This window comes from Buteo buteo, chromosome 18 (genome assembly GCF_964188355.1).
Source record: "Buteo buteo chromosome 18, bButBut1.hap1.1, whole genome shotgun sequence".
Classification (NCBI taxonomy): Eukaryota; Metazoa; Chordata; class Aves; order Accipitriformes; family Accipitridae; genus Buteo; species Buteo buteo.
In genome coordinates this window covers 6,402,499-6,426,773 of record NC_134188.1, presented here as the reverse complement: position 1 = coordinate 6,426,773, position 24,275 = coordinate 6,402,499, and the positions used below count along the sequence as shown (strand labels likewise).

The following is a 24,275-nucleotide window of genomic DNA, read 5'->3' as shown; positions in this document are numbered from 1 at the left end:
GCTGCACAATAAAAATGTCCTATTTTTAGCTGTTATTCTTCAAAGCTGTATTTCTGGTGGTACATAGTTCTATCTGATACACTGTTTCAGGTCATTAAAACTAGTTATAAAAACTTTACCTCTGTTGTAGCTTTGAAGTACTTCAGTAAGGGAATATTGAGCATTGATATATGGACACTTACTAATTTGTCTTGCTTTTATACTTTCAGAGTAAGCTTAACTAAAGCTGATTCTAAAATGTGCATTTCCTCTGGGAAATCAATACTTTTAATTTAATCTCTTGATTCCATTCAGGAACCAAAGAAATTAGGTATACCAATAGCTAAAAGAGAAGGAAATATAGAAACTCTGTGAAACCATCTTCACAGACTAACGCAAGTTGTGTAGACATACTTCATACTTGTAGAAGAGATAGCATATTGACTGTCCAAACAAGTGCTCTGCATGTTGTTGATTTTTTTTAGTTTATTACTGAAACTGGGAGTAATGAAACAGCTCAAATTCCTAGGTTCTTATGGGATTTCCATTACTATAATATTAGGATATCACAACACTTCTATAATATACAAGTATCTTAAAATGAGGACCAGAGAACCACAGATTCAAAATCTACTTCAGTCTGACATCTCAGCATTGTTTTGCCCAGCTGTTAGGGTGGAAACTTGATGAGTACCTGAATTCCCTACATGTTGCATAGTGGAACTGGGTGAGTTGAACTATTGCTGTCAGGATGATAAGCAGAGACACCCCTTAGCTAAGCAGTGGGAAATGTTGAAGGAGACTGGGTTTTGAGGTTTGTTCCACGCCCCCCACCCCTCTAATTTAGGTTTTAATTTAGGAGTGTTTCCTGTAATGGATAGTGCTGGTTTAAGCAGCCCTGACAAATATCCCTACCTGTGTGCTGCTACTCAATTCTGTCAGTGCAATTGTTTGTACTACCATATGAGGAACTGAGTTAAGGTTTGAGGGTGGTGGTTTTATGGTTTTGAGGTTTTTATTTCTTTTTGTTCCTGAAGAAAAGGGAGGAGGAGATGTGGCTACCAAAGAAAAGTGCCCTAGGAATCTCAGGACAGATAGGGACTAGCACCTGTGTTCTCTCTTCTGGAATTGGTTATAAAAGCTTTTCCTTCTGGAGACTGACTGTCTACGGCTGGAGGAAAAGAAGCTGTTCTTATACATATTTTCCTCATGTATTACTAAAAAGAATATAAAAAAATAAATGTAAAAACTGTAGCACTCACTTGCCCAGAAAGTAGCAAAATCTGATTTCGAATCTGTATCTTTTACTTTGTAAGTATTGTTCTGATGTACAGCAAAAAAAAAAGAAAAGCGGCCAGAGAGAGAAAGCAACGTATACTTAGTTTTCTGCCTAATCTTTAGGTTATCAGCAGAGAAAGGAGTCCTGAATTCTGGGGTTTATCTTTTTTTTTTTTCCAATTTTGTGTAGATGTTTTTTTCCCCTTAGCAAAAGGCATAGGGAATGGTGAGACTCCATGCTCTCTAATGTACTGGGTGACAGAGTCTACAGAAAACTTAAGCAGATGTTGCTTCTAAAAGTAGTAGCTTTTCCTGGCAGGAGCACTGGCTTGTGCAGCTTAAAATGTTTGTGGCACTAGCATTAGCTGCATAGCTACTTTCTGCCTTGGTGGCACTGAGAGGGAAGTGAGAATGTGAACTGCATCCAGCTGAAGATGATGAAGCCTGCTGCTTGGGCTTTCTGAGTAAGTGTTATTTCTAGCAGACTGCTACGGCATGGGATGCAATTACTGCCCCTGGCCATGACTAGAAATAGTCATGGCCTGTGTTGTGCACAATATTGTTTTCAGCTCCATTCTATTACTCAGAGGCATTTGGCATCTTGATCTACAGATGTGTAGTTCAGAGCGTGTAGGTGGTAGGTAAGCAGTAACATCTTCAATTCTGTAAAACCTCACTCATTACAGGACTTGCTGCAATAGCAGAATTCTCAGGGAAGTCCAATGGGCAAATCTTCATTACCTTCGTATTTGAGAGGAGACTGCTATTGCTGAATTTAAACACCTGTGTGTTTTGTGAGTGCAGGTTTAAGTGAGTTGTGGTTGCACAAGCTGAAATAGATTTCTTATGCAACTGCAGTTGTTTATGCATTTGTAGTGACTTGTATAGTGACACAAGATGTTTTGCATTACTTTATGTGCCAGGAAATTAGCACCTCAACTGCTGAACCATTGGTCTTGAAAAGATATTTATCTGTTAAGGAGGAGTAAATTAAAACCTTTCTTTTGTGGCTAGCCTAGTCTGTTCCTCTTATCAAGAGAAATCAAGCAGGTTCTAATTGTTAGTTCTTCCCTAAAATTTCATTAAGGTTGTTTTGTTCTTCAAAGCTTTATTTCTGACCTACAATTTTTATTTTCTAGGTGACAAAACAGGAACAAGACCAGAGTAAGTGTCAGATTTTCTGTGCATTTTCTTTGCATTTCATGTCTTATTAGAAAACAGCTAAACTAAATGTAGTGGCTTTTCTACTATTTCGATCTTGAAAAAGGTATAAATGTAAATAACCAACTTTTGCAATATGGCCAATTTAGTAGTGGTGGTTCATAATTTTAAACATTGCAATTTTCCCATCAAATGCAGTACCTACACCTTATCTGGCATCTGCTATGGACTGATCATGTGGTCTGAAAAGTGGTTTCTGCAAATCTGTACAATGCTTACACCGCCAGCTTGGACCCTGGCATAGTATCTGTGTGCATTAATCCAAATCATTCCTAGTTGCAGCATACATGCAATGGGTGCAAAACTGTGTAATCAGTCACTTGAATGTTTTCATAATATTTAGTAGTAACGCAAAAATGTTTGGCAGTATTAAAGCACCATCTAAACATGTGTTGTCTCTTGTAGAGATAGCAAAGCACTGAAGGATGAAAATCTACCTCCAGTAATCTGTCAAGATGTAGAAAATCTACAGTAAGTAGTGGTTTTCTTATTTATGATAGTTTGATTAGCTAAAGTGTTGTATGCTGTCAAAGCTCTGTGACAAAAACACCCTACTGCAGGCTGCATGCAGTATAACTCACTGGCCTGAGGCCTTTCTGTAGGTTAACCTTGGGAACAGAGTGGACAGACAGTTCTAGTAGCTGAAGTCTTAGGCTGTTCTTTTTCAGCCTCGCTTTTCCATGCATTTACACAAATGGGCATGCCCAACGAATATGCTCTTAGAATCTAATCCATCTCTCCCTGGGCGTATTAAGCCTGTTGCACATGCATGGTAAGTATTGAACGTTATGTCCATATTGCATGTGCATTGTGGATCTCGTATAGAATAGAGAGGACCACAAAAGAACCTTTCCTCAGGCAGGAAGGAGGTGGGTTGTAGACTAGTCAAAGAGATTGCATGTCACTGTATTTATGAGTTCAAAGTAGTAATCACTTTTACATAGATGCTATATATTATTATTATATATATAATATAATTGATAGATATCTTGGTTTGTCAGGGTTCAGCATAAAATGCTTGAACACTTGCTATTGAAGTTTAGGGGGGCTTCGGGCCGTTTGTTTTGGTTTTTTTTTTTACAGTATTAGCGTGCTGGGAGGTAAAATACTGTATAGCATAGTATTATCTTTACTGTTCATTACTTGATTTTGGAAAAATTAATTTAATAGCTATTGAAATAACGTGACTGAGAGGTAAACACTTGGGTGCTTCAGATACAATATGTTTCTTTCTTCCCCGCCCCCCTTCTTTTTCCCTTCCCCAGGAAATTTGTGAAAGAACAAAAACAAGTTCAGGAAGAAATTAGTAGAATGTCCTCTAAAGCAATGCTTAAAGTACAAGAAGACATTAAAGCTTTGAAACAACTTCTGTCTGTAGTTGCCAGTGGATTACAGAGAAACACTCTTAATATTGACAAGCTGAAAGTAGAAACTGCACAGGTATAATTGAATATAAATTTTGTTATGTAGAGTTTGTGTTTTGGTTATTTCATATAGGATAACTAACCTTCTTTATCAGTCAAGTTAACAACTGTCCAAACTAAAACAGTTGTAAACAAAATGAAACATTGAATCCCTTCTCATGTATTTGAAGTTACTGGGGGAGACTGAAATCTGTGATGTCAGTATTTTCAGATAAGTACAACAGCAATAAAATTACTTTTATTTGGGAATGCACTCCTACACAGTGCAGGCATCAGAAGGGAATGTGTGCCCGCTTTAGTTCAGTTTCAGTTATATATTCAGCTGCTAGTGAAGACATATTTGTAACAACATGCTGGACTCTGGAGCAGCAGAAATGCAAGTATGTTTTCTTCTGATGACTTTTAAAAAAAAACAAACAAAAAAAAAAACCAAAAAAAAACCCCAAAAAACCAAACAAAAACCAGTCCATAGTATTTCAGGGACCAAAATATCTTAACTAGCACTACTATTGATTTAGTGAACTTGAATCACAACTCTGTCCACCAGTCTGCATCTTAACTGTGCAACCAGTTTGAGCTCAAGTTTTGATGCAAGTACTTTTCAAGTTAAGTTCTGTACCACTTTATATTTCATCTGGCATGTCAAGGCTGCTTGCTATATAAATAAGTGCATTTTATTCTAAAGTAAAAATCTTGATGTTTTTTCTGTATCTTGTGATACCAAAAGGAAATACTCTGTAGTTGTGCCTTGCCAACAGTTTTCTGTGAAAACAAAAACTTGTTACTGATATTCTCATATTTCTGCAAATGATGCAGTTGAGAACAATTGCAAAACCAGGCACTGAGAAATTCTTAATGGTGGAGTTATTAGAAAGTATTAAACAGAAGTATGTGCTGTAATTATCATGCATAAAAAGATCATTTCCATAGAAAGAGAAGCATTTTTTTGAACTAGTTAATCTTTTTTTTAAAAGGTGAAATAACCCTTTTTGTTCTATTTCTTCTCTTTTAGGTGTGTTACTTCCTTGCACTTGACTGTTGCTTTTTTTCCCCTAGTCTTCAATCGTAACAGGATTTCTGAAGTACAGTACAAATTAGATCTTACCTGACAGTTCAGTGCAGTATTTTCTCAACTTCTGAGAGCTGTGTGCTTTCAGTATGTGTTGTTGTTTGTCCCTCCCCAAACTTCTGCTGGTATTTGCATTTCTCCCAGGCAGTCTATTCTGGCAGTCTATTCTCTGAAGAATTTCTGGTCAGATTCTATGATGCTGTTAAGTATATGAAGAAAGTATTTTATGTGAATGAACCGTAGAGTTGTAGCTGTTTTTCTTTTTGAATGCTTCATACAGAACCTTATCTTTTATTTATTTTCCCTATTTATTTAGGAGCTAAAGAATGCAGAAATAGCTTTACGAACACAGAAAACTCCTCCTGGTCTCCAGCATGAAAATACAGCCCCAGCAGAGTGAGTTACTGTTATTCATAAAAAATAGTCAATAATATGACTTGGAGAAGAGAAGCCTCCAGGGAGACCTTACTGCAGCCTTTCAGTACTTAAAAGGGGCTTATAAGGAAGATGGGGAGAAACTTTTTGGTAGGGCCTGTAGCAATAGGACAAGGGATAATGATTTTAAACTGAAAGAGAGTAGATTTAGGCTAGATATAAGGAAGAAATCTTTTACGATGAGGGTGGTGAAACACTGGACCAAGTTGCCCAGAGAGGTAGATGCCCCATCCCTGGTAACATTAAAGATCAGGTTGGATGGGGCTCTGAGCAGCTTGATCTAGTTAAAGATGCCCCTGCTTCTTGCAGGGGGGGTGGACTAGATGACCTTAAATGTTCCTTCCAACACAAACTATTTTATGATTCTATGAACTTCATAATATGAATTTTTTTTCTGCTTCTTGTAGCATTTGTACTGAATGCTTCATAGAATCAGTGTTTTATTTTTACACTTAATTTATCTTTATCTCATAGACACGAGAAATACAGTCTTTTACTCTCCACAAGTAGAGGGACATCAAGAATGTCATAGAACGTAACTGTTGCCATTAATTAAATGAAAATTGGGAGCTAATACAGATGAGATTAAAAAAAATACGGGCAGACTAGTGAAGTTTAATCATATGATTTCATTGTTTTACTCCTATAGCTACTTCAGAATCTTGGTTGAGCAGTTTGAAGTACAGCTGCAGCAATACAGGCAACAAATAGAAGAGCTAGAAAATCATCTTGCTACTCAAGCAAATAATTCACACATAACTCCACAAGGTAAATGTTTCAATTTCAATGTTTCATACATAAAAATTAAAAAATCTTATAGCTATAAGAAAAACTTAGTATTTAATCTCCTCCTTTGCTATTGTTGGCTTTTCTTGTTTAATATACGGAAATAAGTGTTCAGATAGATTCTGCAGTTGTTCAATGTAAAGATTTGGAATTAAAGGTTAAATTCATAAAGGTTCTTGTGCTTTTTAAGATGGATCCAGTTCCTGAGGTGCAATTTGTAAGCCTAGTTTGTTTTGACTGCTGCTGCATCCATCTCCTTCCATTGAGCATCTAGCTCATGTAAGGCTGATGTCTGGTACCTTCTGTCTTGCACTGGGCTGTGTGACCAGACAAACACAGGTGTCTGCTCTGCCAGCTCCAAATCAAAATGGGAACTTTTCCTTAGTTTGGAGCCTGTTGATACTGCCTTCAGCTCTGACAGACTGAGAAAATTTAGTCTTGTTTGCTGCCACATCATTCAATCTTGGGAGAATCTCTCTGGTCAGAGAATACTGACCTCTGGACAGTAGTCTTCTGGTTGGCCACCATTCCTGTGATCGTAGACATTTTTATCTTTTGGGCCATTTTAGTTACAGGTCCTGTGATAAGTAGTGATTTCAAGTGCATGTCTTTTTGTGCCACATGATACTTGAACATCTTGCCATCACAGGATGGTACCTAGACTCTGGACCTTATATGTCAAAAACAAGAGAACTGTCTAGACCTAGCTTCCAGAATGGAAGATCTGCTGAATCCTGAGGGTCCTCTATCTTTCCATGTGATCTTCTTGTCTGTCCAGAGTAGGAGAGGGATGCCTTCACAGATTTTCCTTAGGTTTTTCAGCAGTTTCTGCTATTATCTAAAGGTTCTTTGCTTGTGTGGGCAAGGCTTAATCTGTTGTGCCACCATGCTCAGATTGTCAGCAAATGATCTGGTGATCTAGTCGACACTGTATTGCATATGTAGCCTTTACCATACAGGAAACCATGACCCAGAATGTCTTGGAAACTTTCAAATGTCTAGTATTCAGTATCAATAAATTGCCTCTAGATAGTTTGGAAACTTGTGGCCAGTCTTCCTAGATACTGCTGCCTCCACAACACTGCAGGTTGGCATGAGATTTGTTCCCCAGCTTTTCTTTTTCAGAAAGAAATGCAAATTATAATGGAGAAATTGCCCTATAGAGAGACAGACCTTTTCAGTTCAAGAATCATTGCTAGACCTACAGATCTTGAAGAACTTGATAGCTACTATTTGCATTTCAGTAGGTTATATGCATCCTTCAAGGAAGTGCAGAAGCTGATCCTTTCACAGTGAAAGACCACTTAGCTTTTGTTGTCCACTTTGGTACACTGTTTTCAGTGCTTCTTTCGGAAAAGTGTTTTTTTTGTCAGCAGATGCTTCATTTTGCCAAAACCTTTGAGATTTCCCCTTTAATGCTAAAGTTTTGCATTAGTTGGGTCAGTGCACTGAAAACACTTTCATATCTATGTGGGAAGTAGGATATCCTAAATCTAAGACTTTATGTAGGCAAGAAGCTCCCTGTTGTGTTTATGATATGCTTATGGGTAGAGCTAGAATAGGAGTTCCTGTGGTGCTTGTTAAGCATGTCTTTAAAATATAAGTAAAGCTTACATTCTACTGTGGTCTCTTTGGCAAAATCAACTGAACACTTAACTGTGCTTTAAGTCAGAAAGAGTGGAAAATATATACAAATACAAGAAAACCTGATGTAACTCTATTTTATGTAAAAACCAATGGGGTAGAATGTTCCTATGTAATTAGATAAAGTTAAGTTAAATAAAATTTTTTAGCTTTGCTAAATGAGAGAATCATAGGAAATGAATTACCATGCATATAAAAATAAATCTGATGAAAGAATACTTTCCAAAATACAGTTTGAATCCCTATCAAAAGTAGTCCTTGGGTGACTTGTGGCACCCAATTGCTATCAGATTCTGTATTTCCTATAGACATTAACTTGTTCTCATGCAATTTTTTTTGTGCTTTGTGCTGTATGGGTTTTGGGTGGGTTTCTTGCTGTGATATAAGCACTAAATCTTTTCTCCTGGTAGTAAGATTGTCACTTACCAATATTTTATATGCCCCTTACAGATTTGTCTATGGCTATGCAGAAAATCTATCAAACATTTGTAGCTTTAGCTGCACAACTTCAATCAATACATGAAAATGTAAAGGTATGTTGTTTTGACGTGTTCCTGTGTATTTAGTGAAAGAACTACAAAGAGTCACTTTCTGAAAATGTAATATATCTTCAGGTATTCTTTTTTTTCCTTCTGTTAAAATAACTGCTACTAAAAATTTTCAAACTGTCCTGGAGAAGTGCTTTGATTTAAAAAGTGACTCCACAGTCATTTACGTTACAAAATGTTTTTCATTTAACTCTTTTTCGTTTTTAATTGTTGATCAATTTTTGAAATGTCTGTCTTTGAGCTCATGCTTCTATGTTTTGCTTTTTGCCCAATGACCTCTTGATCTCGAGCGAAGATGATATAAATCTGCTCTTACTCAAATAGGTAACAGGAAAAAAAGTAGGTATTCATATGTAAGATCTTTCAACATAGCAAAGAATTTTGGTGAAAATTGTGTTCTGGCTTGTTTAATTTTTTTCAACCTGGTTTTGTGGAAAGTCATATATAGAGAGAAAAAAAAAGGCTACTGTTAAAAAAAATGCTAATGTATCAAAGGTCCTAGTTAAGCTTGGTTTTTTTTCCCATCATGGACTCTGGCTGGAATTTCCCATTTACAGTTCTGGACATACTGACAAAATGTGAATGTTCTACAATCCATAATTTTTCTTGAGATCATCAGAATCCTTCTTGGTTACAAAAAAAAACAACCTTGGAGAAGAGTACAAGTGTTTGGGATTGTTTCTGCTAAGTGACTTCCTTAATAGGAATACCTCTGGTAAATCTTCTGCTTGTTTCCTTCTCAAAGCTTCTTCTGCACAGTATTGCTAGTTCTCCAACATCTGAAACTTTTTACTTGATACTGAGGATCTTGTATGATCTAGATTCCTTGCATTGCATTACTTCTGTCAGCAAGGATATTCACTGGTTTACAGCTACCTGCTATCAGATATTTATGCTGCTCTTAGTTAACTCAGTTTTGGTATAGAATATATCAGCTCCTCTGTAATTTCAGCAGAATTACACGAAAAGGATCCCAAATGTGTTCTGGACTCTTTGCTTCTGAGATCTGACTGTAGCCTGAACTTATGCAGTGGTCTTTGTGGTGACACATTTTTGTTCCTCTTCAGTATGAGAGCTGGGTTAGTACACAAGGATAAGCAATAGTATCTTCAGTACCTTGTCAGCGTGACTGAATAGGAAAGGCTTTACTTCAGCTTAAGTATTCTATTGCTTGAAACTAAGGGGCTGGTTTGAGGATTTTTCTTTGGGGGGGGGAATTTTTTTGAGATTTAATCTAGTGGGTGGACATGAAGGCTGATATTTTGGAAGACGCAATTATAACTAAAACTTAAAAATCACAAAAATGGATGTACTGCTTAAGTGGATCTGTCATTCTGACCATCTGTTTTAGTTTTTCAGCTAGGAGAGGAGAGCAGTTTTGAAACTGCTGTCTCTGCCTTATGGTTTGTGAAGGCAGAGCTGTGACTGCAATTCATTCCTTTGTCTGAAGTAGGCTTTCTGGTTTGCACATACGCTTTGATTCAAAGGTCTGAAGTTGTAGAAAAATATGGCCTAAAATGTCTTTGCACAGGGCTAGTTGTTAAATATATTTACATCATCTGTGAACATATAGATGTATTCTGTATCCAAGGTCAGTGAAGAGTAAAATGTGCTTGGGCACAATTCAAGTAGAGAATGTCATTAAATCATTCTGCATAGATTAACCTTAAGAGCTGCTCTACAATGTCTAATGGCATTTGTCAGCTCTTATGGCAGTCAGCATGTCATTGTATTAAATCTCATCAGAGTTCTACAAATGTCTCTTCTCTCCAAAGACAGCACTCTTGATGTGACAGTGAGGTCATTCTTTCTGTGTTTCCTGCTGTTACTGATAGATTTAGAATTACAGCTGTGCAAATCCTGAGTCAGAATTCTTGGACTGTAAGCTCCTCTTCTTGGAAACAAGCATATCATTAGCCAGGAACAACAGGACATAATATGCCTTCCATAAAATTCAATTGAACCTACTGTTCTTTGCTTTTAATAAATCTTTTACATGTAAAGATTTTCTGTTAGAAGATGGAAATAATTCTATCAGTTCTTTAATTGAAGCCATTTATTCTTTTTATGTTACCTAAGATATGCATAGTTCCCTCATCTGTGACAGGTAGAAGTGGCTCATGATGAACAGGCCACGCCAGGTGTTGCCACAGAAGGTGGGGTTTTGAGGGAGGAAAGGGCATAGACAAGGGGAGGGGGATCACAGCACAGCAGATTTGGGCTACTTGTTAGTCTAAAGCAGAATGATCTATTGCATTTGCACTGCATTATATAGTTGATGAAATGCATCAGAAACGAGCGAATTCTAAAATTCTGGTAGGTTCTTTAGCTTTGTGCTAAGAAAGGCAGGCAAGAGTGAAAGAAAGGAAGGCAACAGAGGTGAAGGTAATAGGGGAGCAAAAGCAGACTCCATGCAGAAAGGGTAGCACTGAAGAAGAGTGTATTGTTTTGTTACAAGCTAGTAATATGGCTGTATTTTGCCTTTTGGGTCCGCTAGTACAGTGATACAAATTGAATTGTTCTGGCTGTAGCTGATGTAAAACAATTCTTTCCAGCTTATACCCTGACTAGACCCTTTCAGGTTGTGGGAGGCTTTTTTTTTTTAAATTTTATTTATAACTCAGTGTCTCTTTCCTTGTTAAGTTAAGGTTTTATGTCAAATACACTGAACTAAAATGGCTTCCCCCCACCCTCTTCAGATGCTCAAAGACCAATACCTTGGCTACAGGAAAACCTTTCTGGGAGATGCCATGGATGTGTTTGAGGCAAGACGAACGGAAGCTAAGAAGTGGCAGAGCGCGCCACGTGTTACCACTGGACCGACCCCTTTCAGCAACATACCAAATGCAGCAGCCGTTGCGATGGCTGCAACACTTACTCAGCAGCAACAGCCTGCTACAGGTCTGAGTGCATTCAAGTTATAGATTATTAGTGTTACGACAATAGTAAATTTGTGTAAAATTTTCTATGAGGTCTTCCTTTGTGTTAGACTAAAAATCTAAACATTGTGATGAGCAAAGTTACTGATACATAGCCAATAGAAAAATGCAGGGTAGACTTAGCAATAATTATACAACAGATACTTAATCTTGTGAATTTACTTGTATTAGTGATATTTACTGTGTTGTTCGAACTTACCCCTTGGAATGTGAGTCTTCACTCTTAAGTAACATCTCTGAATACACATAGTATAGCCTCTTTCCAGAATTGTATGGTTATAGTAAATTATTGCAAATCGGTGAGGAGAGAATATCTAAATGCATATTACCTTTTCTTATGTAAAATTAATATTGCATTTTTATATAGCACTTTGGAACTGTAAAATGAAAAATGCTGTAGAACAGGAAGGATAGTGGAGCAAACATCTGTAGAATAGGAAGATGGATGCCTGGCTTATTATTTTATAGCCAACTCCTTTGTCAGGGTGATGTTGAGGAGTTTTTGCTAGCCATTCTGCTGTTGCGGATAAATATTAGAGAATGTAGAGTGGATCAGTGGTTCTGTGTATGCATATGTGTAAGAGGAAGGCCAAACCAGAGGAAATGCATGACCCACTACTAATGAAGAATAGATATGTATGGCAAAGGAAATAACTTAAGGCACCTTAGTTGACATTGTTATACTAACCAACACTTCTCAGAGAGGGATTCCTGAATGTAGAGAATGGAATTAATATTTAATCATTTAACAGAAATAAGATAAATTCCGTTTAATTTTACTTGAACATGGATATGTGTCTGTCAGCAAATTATGAAAATCATAGGTAACTTCATTCTACCATTTTTCTAAAATGTTGTTTATCATAGGTGTATTGAAAGTCATATTAGCACCTTTTCCTTCTCTTGTCTTATAATAGCCGTCATATTTTCAATGGATTTAATTAGAGACCTATGCAGCGACCACCCTAAGTTTGACAAATTAATAGACTGTCCTTGCCATCTCCATAAAAGGAAAATAAAACGTGCTTCCAGCCCTGGCCTTTATAAACAGCAAGGAGATGGGCTTAAAAGACAAATACACCAAAATATTTTGAACACAATGAATGAAGTCTTTATGAAATATTTCTTTTCTAAATTTCCATCATACACCACAGTCTTCCTGTTGCTGCTATGTTAATCCATGGAAATTTGGTTGAAGTGACATCTGCAAAAGAGTCTGGTTTTAAACAGAAAACACGAGATAATGTAATGTCATGCTTCAGGATTTTTAATGCAGATAGAAGTTGGCTTGTGCAACCTAATGTTGCCAGAGTAGTTCCCCCTCCCTTCATCTTCCTCCTTGTCTCATGTTTTTTTAAAATACTCTCCACGGTCATTACTGGATTAGTTGTGTATGCAAGTCATATACTTGGGATGCCACGTTTAAATTTACACCTGCATTTTTGTGAATTGGGGTGAGGGATTTGAACTTCTTCCTAGTCCAGATTCAAGAGAACTGCTAATAACTTCAGTAAGTTGATGCCATTTATGGCATGACTTTGTGAATGTTCTCTTAGGGGTAGGAGTTGAAGAGAGGAGAAAAAAAAAAAGGCAAAATTGATCTGTACCAACACACCTGATGTAAGGTCACTTTATACCTTGAGGTATTTTGTAACGTTTTGTAGTGAAAGGAGCAAATGGGAGTCAATGTAGGTTGGTTTTGAGGTTGGGTTTGGGTTTTTTTTGGTTGGTTGTTTTGGCAGAGTATTTCAAAAGCCAAAAATGTGCCAACTACAAGAGTGATGCAGACAGAACAAAGCCATTAACTTATGTCAAACATGCCAACAAAAGTAGACAACAATTTGTTTACTACTTATTCAGTTGGAATACTGTTACCCTCCATGCAACTCACCTGATGATGTGGAGAAACAGAGGTAGATTGATGTTTTGAGTGGCCCTTCAAGAGTGCTTAAAACTTAGAAAATGGAACTTGAAGTCATCTTTTCTGTTCCTCTAGCTCAAAAACAGGACTAGTCAGGCCTGACCTATTTCAGAGATATCTTAAAGTCTTAAAAGCTGGCTAGAAAGGAGAGTTTCACAGCTTTCATAGATTACTGATGTCAGTGCTTGACTTTTTCCCAACAGTTTACCTAAAACCTCTTAGCTTTAGATTAAGGCTGCCACTTTTTGTCTTACTCTTAGTGGAACAGGAAAAGAATTTATTCTTGCAGTTTTGCAGGAATCTTTAAATATTTAAAGACTGCCTCCTCTTCATTTCCTTTTCCTTGTTTGAGTTTTCAAATGGCCATTTGCTGCAGTAAAACTGCAAATGTTTGCATGTTAACTTTGTGTTAAGTTATTATGAATTTGATAAACTATCTGCTATAAGTTAAAATAGCATGTATTTCTTTGTAAGATCTAGATCCTGAAGTGTGGGACAGATGAGGAGTGGTAGAAGATTATGACAGAAAAGACTATGAAATGAGGTGTATGCTAAGGGGGGGAGAGGGTGTCTGTGTAATACCTGACCTGCTGTTGCTGTTCTTGAAGATAAGAATAAACCAAGGAAATTAATCTGGGCTTTAAAGTTTTTGACTAAAATCTAATCTACGGTACTCTAGTATTGAGGGATCAGGATGGTTAGTGTCTTTTTAAAAAAAATAATTGATGTTTACATGGTTAAGTCTATTTTGTAAGATTAATTTAGAGTTAGTTACTGTTCTTTCTCTGAAAAAGATAGATAATTTATTTTAAATTTATGTTCAGAAGTTAAAAGTTTAGTAGCTACATCTAAGCTGTGGGATCAGGGAACGTTTCCCCAGTTCCTGGGTGTAGATACGCACCCTATTTATGTTCTCTCTGTGTGCCAAGACATGTCTGGCTTCTATTGAACTAAGTCAAGCCAGTGGATCCTGGCCATATGGAAGAAAGGGAGCAAAGATGCACTCCACTGGTCTCCTGGGATGGGTAATCAGGATACCAGGACTGTGGTGTGCACACTGAAGCACGATTTTTGTGCTGTTTTTTGAAGCTGGAGTTACTAAAATTATGCTTAAGTCTTGCCTGCACACAACTTTTCTCCCTAGTTTAGCACTTTTGCTCTGAGCATAGCTTTATTGGTAGCAGTGAGGCTGGTCATGCTTTTGTGCAGTAGCAGCTAGAGTTTTAACCACTGCCTCACCTGCACCCTCCCTGAGCAATCTTGAACAGCATGGAAGTTAAAATGATGGTGGCTAGTCTACCTGTTACTATTGATAGGACTAAAGTAAAAGATTTTGAAGGAAATCAAAGCCTAGTGAACTAAGAGCTGTAAATGCATGAGGCTGTTTTTCTGGTAAGACTAAGTTGTCTTAAAGAAATGCTTTTATTCAAGCTCACCTTTCCTCCTCTAAAAATAAAGTACCCTCCCAAAAACTTAGTTACTCTCTCCTTAACTGGTAAAGTGCAGAGTTAGTCAAAGCATTATCGAGCTATTAGCACAGTCTATGTTTTGGCTTGACTCGGTATGAGACTGAAGTGCTTATGAGAAAGGATACTGAAATCTTTATAGCACTTAAAATTTTTATTGTGTAATTTGATATCAACCTTGGTTAAAATTAGTGTATTATTTTGTCAGAATCAGATCTAAGTTGTGACACTAAATTTGTTCACTGTTAGGACCAGCTGTGATTTAAAAAATTGCAGAATGTCACTTTAGGAAATCTGGCTGACCTGTGTGGACTCTTTGTAGTGGGTCCTATTCATTAAACTGAAAAGCTCTACAGGGCAAATATATCAAGTTTTAAAATGTTAAAATACTTGTTATAAAGAATTTGTCTTGTACCTATAATAGCCAGAAGTGCCAAATTTTTGCTAGTACTTTTGGCATTGAAGAATCTTTTATTACTAGGTTTTTGCTATTGAAAATTATGTTTACTTACAAGAACTGTAAGTAGTGATGATGCCTTCAGAACATTATGGTACAAAATCAACAAATATCATATGCTGTTGCTCAATGAAAAGCTTGTTAGCCTAAGGCATAAGATCCTGTTTTATATAATCTGAGGTGTTTTAGAATAATGTTTTTTTACTGGTTCTAAAAAGCATGTTGCATTTGGTAAAAAGCTTAGCCTGGAGGACTGTAGTGTTTTGTTTTAATGTCTTCCACTAACAGTGCCTCCTACTGAGATAGAAACCTGTGCACTTGAGAAGGGACTGGATATGTGTTTTGGAGTTCTTTTAGTTTATTAGATGACTAACTTGTGTAGGTTTTTTTGTTTCTTTTTATTGATAACAGTTTTCTTATTTTTAAAGAGCTGCTAGGTAGATGTATCATTATTTAAACTGGATGTAAACAAGTTTAGTTTGAAATTTATGTGAAAATTTGTCATTATAACATCTGATATACTTTTTTTTTAGCTGAAAAAATAGCTTGGTTTTCCCAACTATTCCCTGCTAAGCAGAGACTGAAAGCTAACAACTTTTAGTTGCCCTTAAAATCTAGTTTAACACTACTTTGAGTATACAGATGTCGTTCAGCTTGGATCACATAAGAATTTTGTGTTCCTAGCAAAGATGTTACTTTTCAATATACAGTGCCTTTCACTTGATTCAGAATGATTTTCCATTTAAATCTTCAAATACTGAAATGATTTTAAAAGCTTGAAATATTTACATTTTAAAATTCTAGATAAATATTAGTAACAGGAAACTTTGTAGTATAAAGAAGGAAGTTTTGAATGAAAATAAGCGCAAGTGTGATAATGGTATAGGAAAAAGACTGAAATCATCTGAGCTTGTATAGTAATATTTGAATAAATCATCATTTTCATTGATATAGTACATAAAGTACGTTCAAAGATGGAGAAGGCTACCTTGAGGAAAGGTGTGAATGTCTGTGGATTAAGAGCTTGGCACTGTATTTTATCTTCAATGGTTAAAATTTTAAACTAGTGCACTGAAAACTGTTTGAAAAAGACAGGAGTATAAGATTGTACTGTGAAAACTGTCAAAATAAATTAATTATTTATCAGAATTAATTATTTTAAAATGTGTTAGTAATGGGCTAGCAAGTTGATTCTTTATTTCCCAAGGTTAAGGGGGGGGAGGGGGCGGGGAAGGAACTGAGGCTGTAAATTTCATCTTGGCAGACTGAAAATGTTTTTTGACAGTCCTGCATCTTAGTGTGAATATGCAGGGAAAGTACTGTCAACTTTTTTTTTAATTATGGGACAAACTCTGACTCTGAAATTTTGAATGTATCTAATTCATTAAGGTACACAGAACTGTGCCTTTTGTAAATGTTTATTTAAACAGGTGGTTTGACTAGTTTACCTTATTGAATGGTGTTATGTAGCAGAGCTTCAAAGATCTCAGTTATCACTTGTGTGGAAAAGAATTGAATTGTCATGTTACTGTGTAATTGACTTGCTTAAAAATGAACAATAAATTTAATAAAATAAAGTCATTGTCTTGTTTTTTATCTTAGTGTTCTGTTTAAATTTGGATGGAATACTTGACTAGTTTTGAAGATTCTGATTTATTAAATTAACTTTTAAATATAGTTTTAGTTACATTAGTGTCAGTGCTCATGTTTTTAATTTGAAGGTTTTTCCCTTACTCTGATTCCATTAATACAGGTGGCAAAATGTTGTTACCTATGAGTACTCTCAAGGTTTTGATTAATGTTTTAAAGTGTAAGGTGAGACTGGTTAACTTTTAAAAATACTAAATGGTGTTGTTATCATGTTACTAGCCTTGACTAGTTTCACCTTATTACAATCAGTGTTTTCTTAGATTTTTTACTAGGTGGATGTAGAGGCAGTCAGTTAAGTGAGGAATATTGATGAGGTAAAGTTTGGGATCTTAATGGGATTTGTTGAAAGCAATGATGTTCACATTATCAAATACTTGAATAAATAAAGGACCTCTTTACTATGAAAGAGTAAGGCAAGTTTGTTCTCATTTTTTTTATACCAGGGCCACAGCCATCTCTGGGAGTTAGTTTTGGAACGCCATTCGGCTCAGGTATTGGCACTGGCTTGCAATCAAGTGGCTTAGGTTCTTCAAGCCTTGGAGGTACACTTTAACTTTTCTAATCTTTCATTTAATTATTATACCGCACATCTTAATCTCTTGCAAACCTTTAACTCCCTAAGAGGATGATCTTTTTCAGGGAAGGACCTTGCAATCTGGCAGTCTGTGCTTTCCAAACTTCTTCATGTCTTGCAGAAGGAGTTGCTAAGGCTAATACTAAGACTAATAAGCCATTGTAATGAAAAAACAGGATGAATTAATCACATAAAAGTTCTGTTCTTAAACCTAGGGAAGTACATCAAGTACATCCTTTTGTAACTACAACTTGACTTAATTTTATGTATATGAAAGTTAGGCACCTGAGACATTGGATCATGCCATAGCTAATCCATAGAAGTTTTTCACTTTTATGTACAACTCTTAACTATAGGGATCCATTTCTGCTTGGATTAAGATAAGAATAAATGCTAAAAAATTACTACAATTCTGGGATCCTACTTGCTGAAACATACTTGCTTTAGCTGTCACTCTGTCCCTCAGTGCTGAGGTGGAAAAAAAAAATCCCTCTTCAAACTGAAAAAGCAACATTTGAAGGTGAGGGAAAGATACTTATCAAAATGTTAATAGTGCTGGTGGGAAATGTATTCCAAGAGGATGCGTGACTGTGAAAGAGTAGGTGGTAATAAAGATTATAAAATTCATGTAGACCTTTCCATTTAAATGTAATGAATTCTCAGTAGTAGAACTACAAGTAGAATCTAAGTGATTAGTAGAATCTAATCTGCATGTAAATTTCCTATCTGTATAGGTCAGGGGTTCCTGTTCCTACAGCACAACTCAAAAGACACTAGTATCCTCTGAAGCTTTTGTATGAGATCTGCAAAGAAAATTGTTACATCTGCTGAGCACAGACATAATGTGTTGTGGTTTTTCTTGTTACATCATCTCCTCTCTGCCACCTCGGTCTGCATCCCTACATTTTGCTTCTTTGAGCCAAACACATGAATCAGTGTTGTATTTAAAATGATTAAATATCACTCAGTATTGGAAAGATGATGTAACTTGAATGTTGCATCAATTTTACCTTAAATTATCATCTTGAAGTTATCTTTAAATCTACCAATGTTCTTTCTCATCAGATTTTAAGCTTTTTCAGATACAAGAAAGTCTGTACATCTAAACAGGAAAAATAACTGAGAATGGTGGGCTAAAAGGAAAGTACTTCTGAATTACTAGGTTGTTCCCACAATGTTTTAAATGCCTTAAAAAAACCCATAAAATTCTTCCTTTTCAACCAAAGAGGTTGTAGACTACAGATTGTTTATCTGTGTTCACCAATCTTGCCTATGTAAATTAAAGAACATTTTCTTTTAAATTGGTGGACAACTGCTTCTAGTTTTGTCTTAGAAGCCTAACTTGTATTCTTTTTTGCTAGTTCTCTGCTTAGAAGGGCATTTGCTTGCACTTCATCTATTCTGTATTAATTTGCAAAATTTTCATCTTTTGACAAATCAAGACTTGCCTGATAGAAGCAAATGTAGAAGAATAAAGGAATATATGCAAAATGTCCTGCAGGTGTGCTCTTGGAAACAAATTAGCAGAATGAATACTGAAGGGTTTTTTTGTTTATTTTTTTAATCTTGGGGGGGTTTGAACAGGACAATTTTTAATGTATAGTCTTGAAACATCACTTTAATTGGGGAAACTTGCTTTCTTTCAATGATAAATATTCTGTCAATTTTGTCAGTGATAAACATAGAGGCTCTTGCATTTTAAGTATATAAGATACATAGCATAGGGATGCTATGCTTCATTAAATATTTGCACACACCTTGCCTGATCATTGGTAATTCATTTCAAACTAGATAGGACAAAAGATAGGACTTCAGATAGTGTGTTCAATTCTTACTAGTTTTAAAATCTAAAAATTATTTCTGTAAAGGAATGGTGAAGGCTCAATTTGCAGTAAATGCAAGTATTTCCCTGACACTTGAAACTTAAGATGGGGGCATAAATTCCTCAAATACAAATACTCTTCTCTTTTGGAAACCTATGGAGACAGCCAAAATCACAGAATGTATTTCTCTTACTGTTCCTATTGTCTGGCCTCTATCTCAAACTGCAAATATCAACTTACTTTTCCTTTGAAGTGATCTCGTATTAATAACACAATTTGAAATCTTGAAATAGTTATATTATGAAATTAAAAATGTCAATTACAGAATTAACAGAATGAGTTTTATTACAGCTATATGGTTATGGCTGCCCTTTATACAATGATTTCTCCCATTAAATATTGTGAAATTCTATTTCTATTCTATATTGAACCTATTTTGTGGTTTCCTAGATAAAGCTGATCTCCCATAACCTGGGAGGGGGACGACTCTAAAATAAGCCAAATGTAAACTCAAGAAAATGTTTACTCTAGAAAACTTTTCCTTGAGTTGTGAATGAACACTGCGGCTTTCTGTAATAGAAGTCGTATAACGTGTCTGAATTTTCTTAGTTTTGGCCCATTTGTTTACCATTTTCTTGCCAATTTAACAGCCATTCAACAGCAATTTTGTAAACTCTGATAGTTTACTTCACCTGTTCTTATCTTTTCCTTTACTCAGTTTTGTATTTTGAAGGAAGTATTTTTCTCCAATGCTTTCCTGTTTGCAGTTTTCTTAACTCAATGCTGTGTTGAGAATAAAACACTCTTGAGACAATAATCCTAGGAACATTTGTTTACCAAATAATGCTTAGAATTATGTTTGGTTTTAGAATACTAGCCCAAAACCTATGTGTCTTTAATTGCTGTGTCTGTAATTTTTTTTGTTGTATGTCTTTACTATTATTCTACTAGGATTTGGAAGTAGCTCTGCCTTTGGAAGTAGTGCCACAGGAGCATCATCGTTTGGGTTTGGAACTACAAGTAAACCATCAGGAAGTCTAAGTGCAGGTTGGTTTGTTTCTCTTGAATTCAAGTTTATCTTAAAGCAAAAGTATTATAATCAAACTGCTGCCCTCAGTCTAAGAAAGCTACTGAACAAATGTGCTTAAAGTTGCATGTGTATATAACGATTAAAGTAACTATTTACTTGCTAAATACACACTTTCAGAGAAGTTCTCCGGTTCTGTTAAAGGTCTCCTAGGTAGACAGTGTTGAGTGAGCATTAATCTTTTCCGTTTGATGGTGTCTATCTAATTAGGAGTGGAAACAGGAGATCAGATGCATCAGACTGGATCAGATGCAGCCTGAGGCACAGAAATGCAGTTACTACATGAATGCATAGTCTATACAGTTACCGAGCTATTGAAATTAGTGTATAAATTTGTGACAAATGTACCAGCAATTTGACTTCCTGTATTTAGAAGTAAAGTTTAAATTATTTTTTAGAAGTCCAGAATGTTTCCTTAAAACTGTTTATTTGCTTATCCTTTCTATTTGAATAGTAAGTTATAGATATTGTATCTCTGCATATATCCGTAATTCATTGTGTTAACTACTTTGAAAACATTTCTGTGGCAATTAAACTACTCAGTAGTAATTTCACTTTTTTTATTTAGTTTTGGTGGTGGTGAGAAAATGAAAATATGGATGCAGTTGCTCCTTAACTCAGATGTTTGAAATCTTAGTCACTTCTACAGCTTGCATCTCTAATTGCTTTTTAAATAGGGGTTTGTTTTTGAGGCAAACAGTTTACTATAGACTGTCTTACAGTCTTTCTTCAATGACAGATTGAAGGAGTATTATGTCTCCTGGGATTGGCTTTTGGTAGCATGTTTCTTTTTTAAAAGCAAAATGTTTTTTTTAACTGCTACTAATACAAACATACCAAGTGGCTGGTATTTATTAGCAAGTGCCCAGTACATTAGCTTGGACCACTGTCTTGTTAGTTGCCATGCTTTTCATTTTGTTTTGGTTTTAACTTGGTTAGTAATGGGTTGTGCTGTCAAATTAGGCCTGTAAAGTACCTTAAGCTTCATATTATAAGGTGGAAATAGCTCTCTAAGCTGGCTAACACTCATGAATGTGTAACACCCTTGTAAATTCTTGATCGAACATCTCTGATTTTGCAGTATGCTGTGTCTAAGCATCAACCTTCTTTTGCTTAGTTTTTAATATCATAAACAAGTGGAAAACTTACACTGTTTATGTTTTTATCTTGTAGCTTATTTTTCCTGAGCCTATATTAAATTACCTATTATTAATATTTATATAAATAGTATTCCAGCATTTCAAACTGCTAAGTTGCAAAGTACATAATTTAGTTTTTAGTATATTAAAATACGTAATTCGAAAACTAGTAGTATGGATCAGTTGTCCACCACTAATAAGGTATCAAGCCAAAGCAAGTCTGTCTTAGCTATGTTGGTGGCGTGCAGGGACAATTTAGATGTCATTTCACTGCATTCCTCAAAACAGGCTTTGTCATGGTGGCAGCACACCCAGTCTCTCTTTAGCAGTAAGAGAGCTGGACCTAATAAAATGAAGATTGTTTTCAGTTATCTCAAGAGTCTCGGCTACAGAAGGTGGTAACCAGGATATAAGAGATTAAATGTAATTCCCATCATTTTGTGCTTATAAAATAAAGCAGTCGTGAAATCCTGATCTAGACTGGGATTATGGAATAGAAACCTCTATAAAAATTTGGTAGCCCAGAAGCACATTAACATTTACATTTTTATATCTGAAATCCTATGCCGTATAGCTTCTGGATTGTATATAATCTTTAGTTTAATTTTATTGAGGGTGTATAAATGGGTTTGAATGATGCCCAAAGCTAGTCAGATTATATATTTTTTTAATTTTAATATGTCCTGTTTCTTAACATTTACAGGATCCTGAAAAAATATTATGGTTTATATTAGTTATATCTTGTTTCTGAATCTTTTTCTTTTGAAAAGGCTAGGAAAAGGGGGTGAATATGGCTTATGGGGTATGGTGTTGTTACTGCTTGTGTTTAGATGCGAGTGCTTAAGTGTTTTCCGAAACTAATGTCTAGTAAGTGTTCCATCACCCTGTCCTTCTAGGCTGCTTAGGTAATGACCCAAGTCTCCTCCACATGTTTTCAATCAGTTTGTTGTTATTTTAGAATGAAAATTATAAATTCCCAAATTGCTTCTGTCAAGTGTTTGTAAGTGATGAGTTAGATTTAATTGCTTTAAAAGATTTGAAAATGTTTCTAGTAGTAATACTGCTTTTCTCAATTTCAGTTTGTATGCTTGAGGAGAAAATTTTGAGTCCTCTGAATGTACTTTAGCATCTTCTAATAGTAAATTGGGCTTAGTCCAGGAGCAGTCATTGTGTCTACTGTGTCAGTAGACGAAAAGCTGAGCAACTGCAGTCTTCTCTCAATTTCTTTAGTACACACAATTGCGGGATGAAACAAGTGTCTCAGACTTCCCTCTGAAACACACAGACATTGTGGAATGCTGACTACAAATCAAGTCTCAATTCCTAATCTTATTCATTTGATGGCAACCGAAAAGGCTGATGTGAGTGGGATGTTGTAAAAAGCATTAAGACTCCCAAAGTGATGGCAAAAAGGAAAAAAAATCACCATTGAATTTATAGATACAATGTTAAGGGGGGTGTGTACACACACACTATTTTTGTGAAAACCGAGATGCTAAATAGGCTTTGAAGAGCTGAGCTGAGAATTTGTGTTGGAGACTTACAGAAGAATAGCAGCCTCAGTACATGGGATAAGAGATAGTCAAGTGGGATTGTGGCTGGACGTACTCATACTGCTGAAAAACAGACCTGAATATAATCCATGTGTAACTATGAGCAGCTTTCAGATACAGAGGCTAATAGTACATTAGTCAAAGCTGTGCTGGAAATTCTTTTTGATCTAGAGCACCTATTGTAGCATGGGGGATGAGGGCAGGAATAGATTGCCTTTGAGATCTGCTGAACTGCTGTTTATCCCTGTAGCATTAAAATAAAAATTGTTACGGGGAGGTGTGTACCTCCATGTTTGGCTTACCTATCTAAAGAGCTGACTGAAGCAGAGATGCAAAAAACCCAAGGAATAACGTGTACTCTAAGGTCCTTCAGGGGGATGCTAATTCTATGCCCTCAAAGGGCAGGTTGTCATTTACTTTCTGAAAATAATTGTTTACACTTAAGTAATACTAATTTCAACAAAGAAATCGTTGATCACGTTGTAGCTATGGTTCAAGACTTTGTGACTCTTCTGTCTAGAACTGAGTTATTCCGTGATTGATTTTCTTTCCTTGCAACAGGAATAAGACTGAATGTATACCTCGTTGAAGGTTTTTTCCTGAACATTTACTCTGCTTTAGGGTTTGGTTTACTTTTAAGAACTTTGTACCATGGCCTTGTTATGCTGCCATGATGGACAAAGCCATTTAGATGAATTTCCCTTCTGCCTTTCTACGCTTTTGTGGCTGCCCTAAATGGCACTTCTGACACAACAGCTATTACTTTCCAAGTTATATCTAAATTAACAAGCACGTTCTCAGTCTTCTATCACACAGTTTATACATCTCTTTCTTATTCTAACATTACTCAAAGCTCAGGCTGCCTTCCCTGTGTGCTTCAAAATAATCCCTGCATCTAGAAGCAGCTAGGAGGAGGTACTTCTTGAGCACTTTACCTTTGCCTACTGAACTCCTGACACTATAGATCACATACAGCTTTATTATGAATGGCATTCATGATGTTTTCTATAGGAGGCAATGCTTACCTGTTATCTCAGATACATACTTGAAGTAAAAAGGTACCTTACCAAGACAAGTTTTGATTATTAAAGATTTTTTTTAATTCATGAGACACCCTGATGAAGAATAAGCTTATTCCTCTAAAAATCTTACTTGGGATTCAGAGTTAGCAGGGAAATGGAGGAATAGTTGCATCTGCTTCACCCCTTACATCCTAGGATGAGACAAATTATTCGACAAAATTTAGACAAGACCCAAATGAACAGTATCATTAGTCACACTC

General features: G+C 36.0%; 1 protein-coding gene across 3 annotated transcripts in view; it reads left to right on the top strand.

Moving 5' to 3' along the window:
* NUP58 (nucleoporin 58) overlaps window positions 1-24,275 on the top strand; it is a 38,151-nt gene that overhangs the window by 10,320 nt on the left and 3,556 nt on the right. For all 3 annotated transcript variants that reach the window (XM_075050710.1, XM_075050709.1, XM_075050708.1), the window contains exons 7-15: window positions 2,397-2,421; window positions 2,884-2,949; window positions 3,744-3,918; window positions 5,288-5,367; window positions 6,056-6,174; window positions 8,287-8,369; window positions 11,084-11,285; window positions 17,261-17,359; window positions 20,166-20,261. In XM_075050710.1, the coding sequence (XP_074906811.1) occupies window positions 2,397-2,421; window positions 2,884-2,949; window positions 3,744-3,918; window positions 5,288-5,367; window positions 6,056-6,174; window positions 8,287-8,369; window positions 11,084-11,285; window positions 17,261-17,359; window positions 20,166-20,261 (945 nt within the window). The remainder of the gene's footprint in view (window positions 1-2,396; window positions 2,422-2,883; window positions 2,950-3,743; window positions 3,919-5,287; window positions 5,368-6,055; window positions 6,175-8,286; window positions 8,370-11,083; window positions 11,286-17,260; window positions 17,360-20,165; window positions 20,262-24,275) is intronic.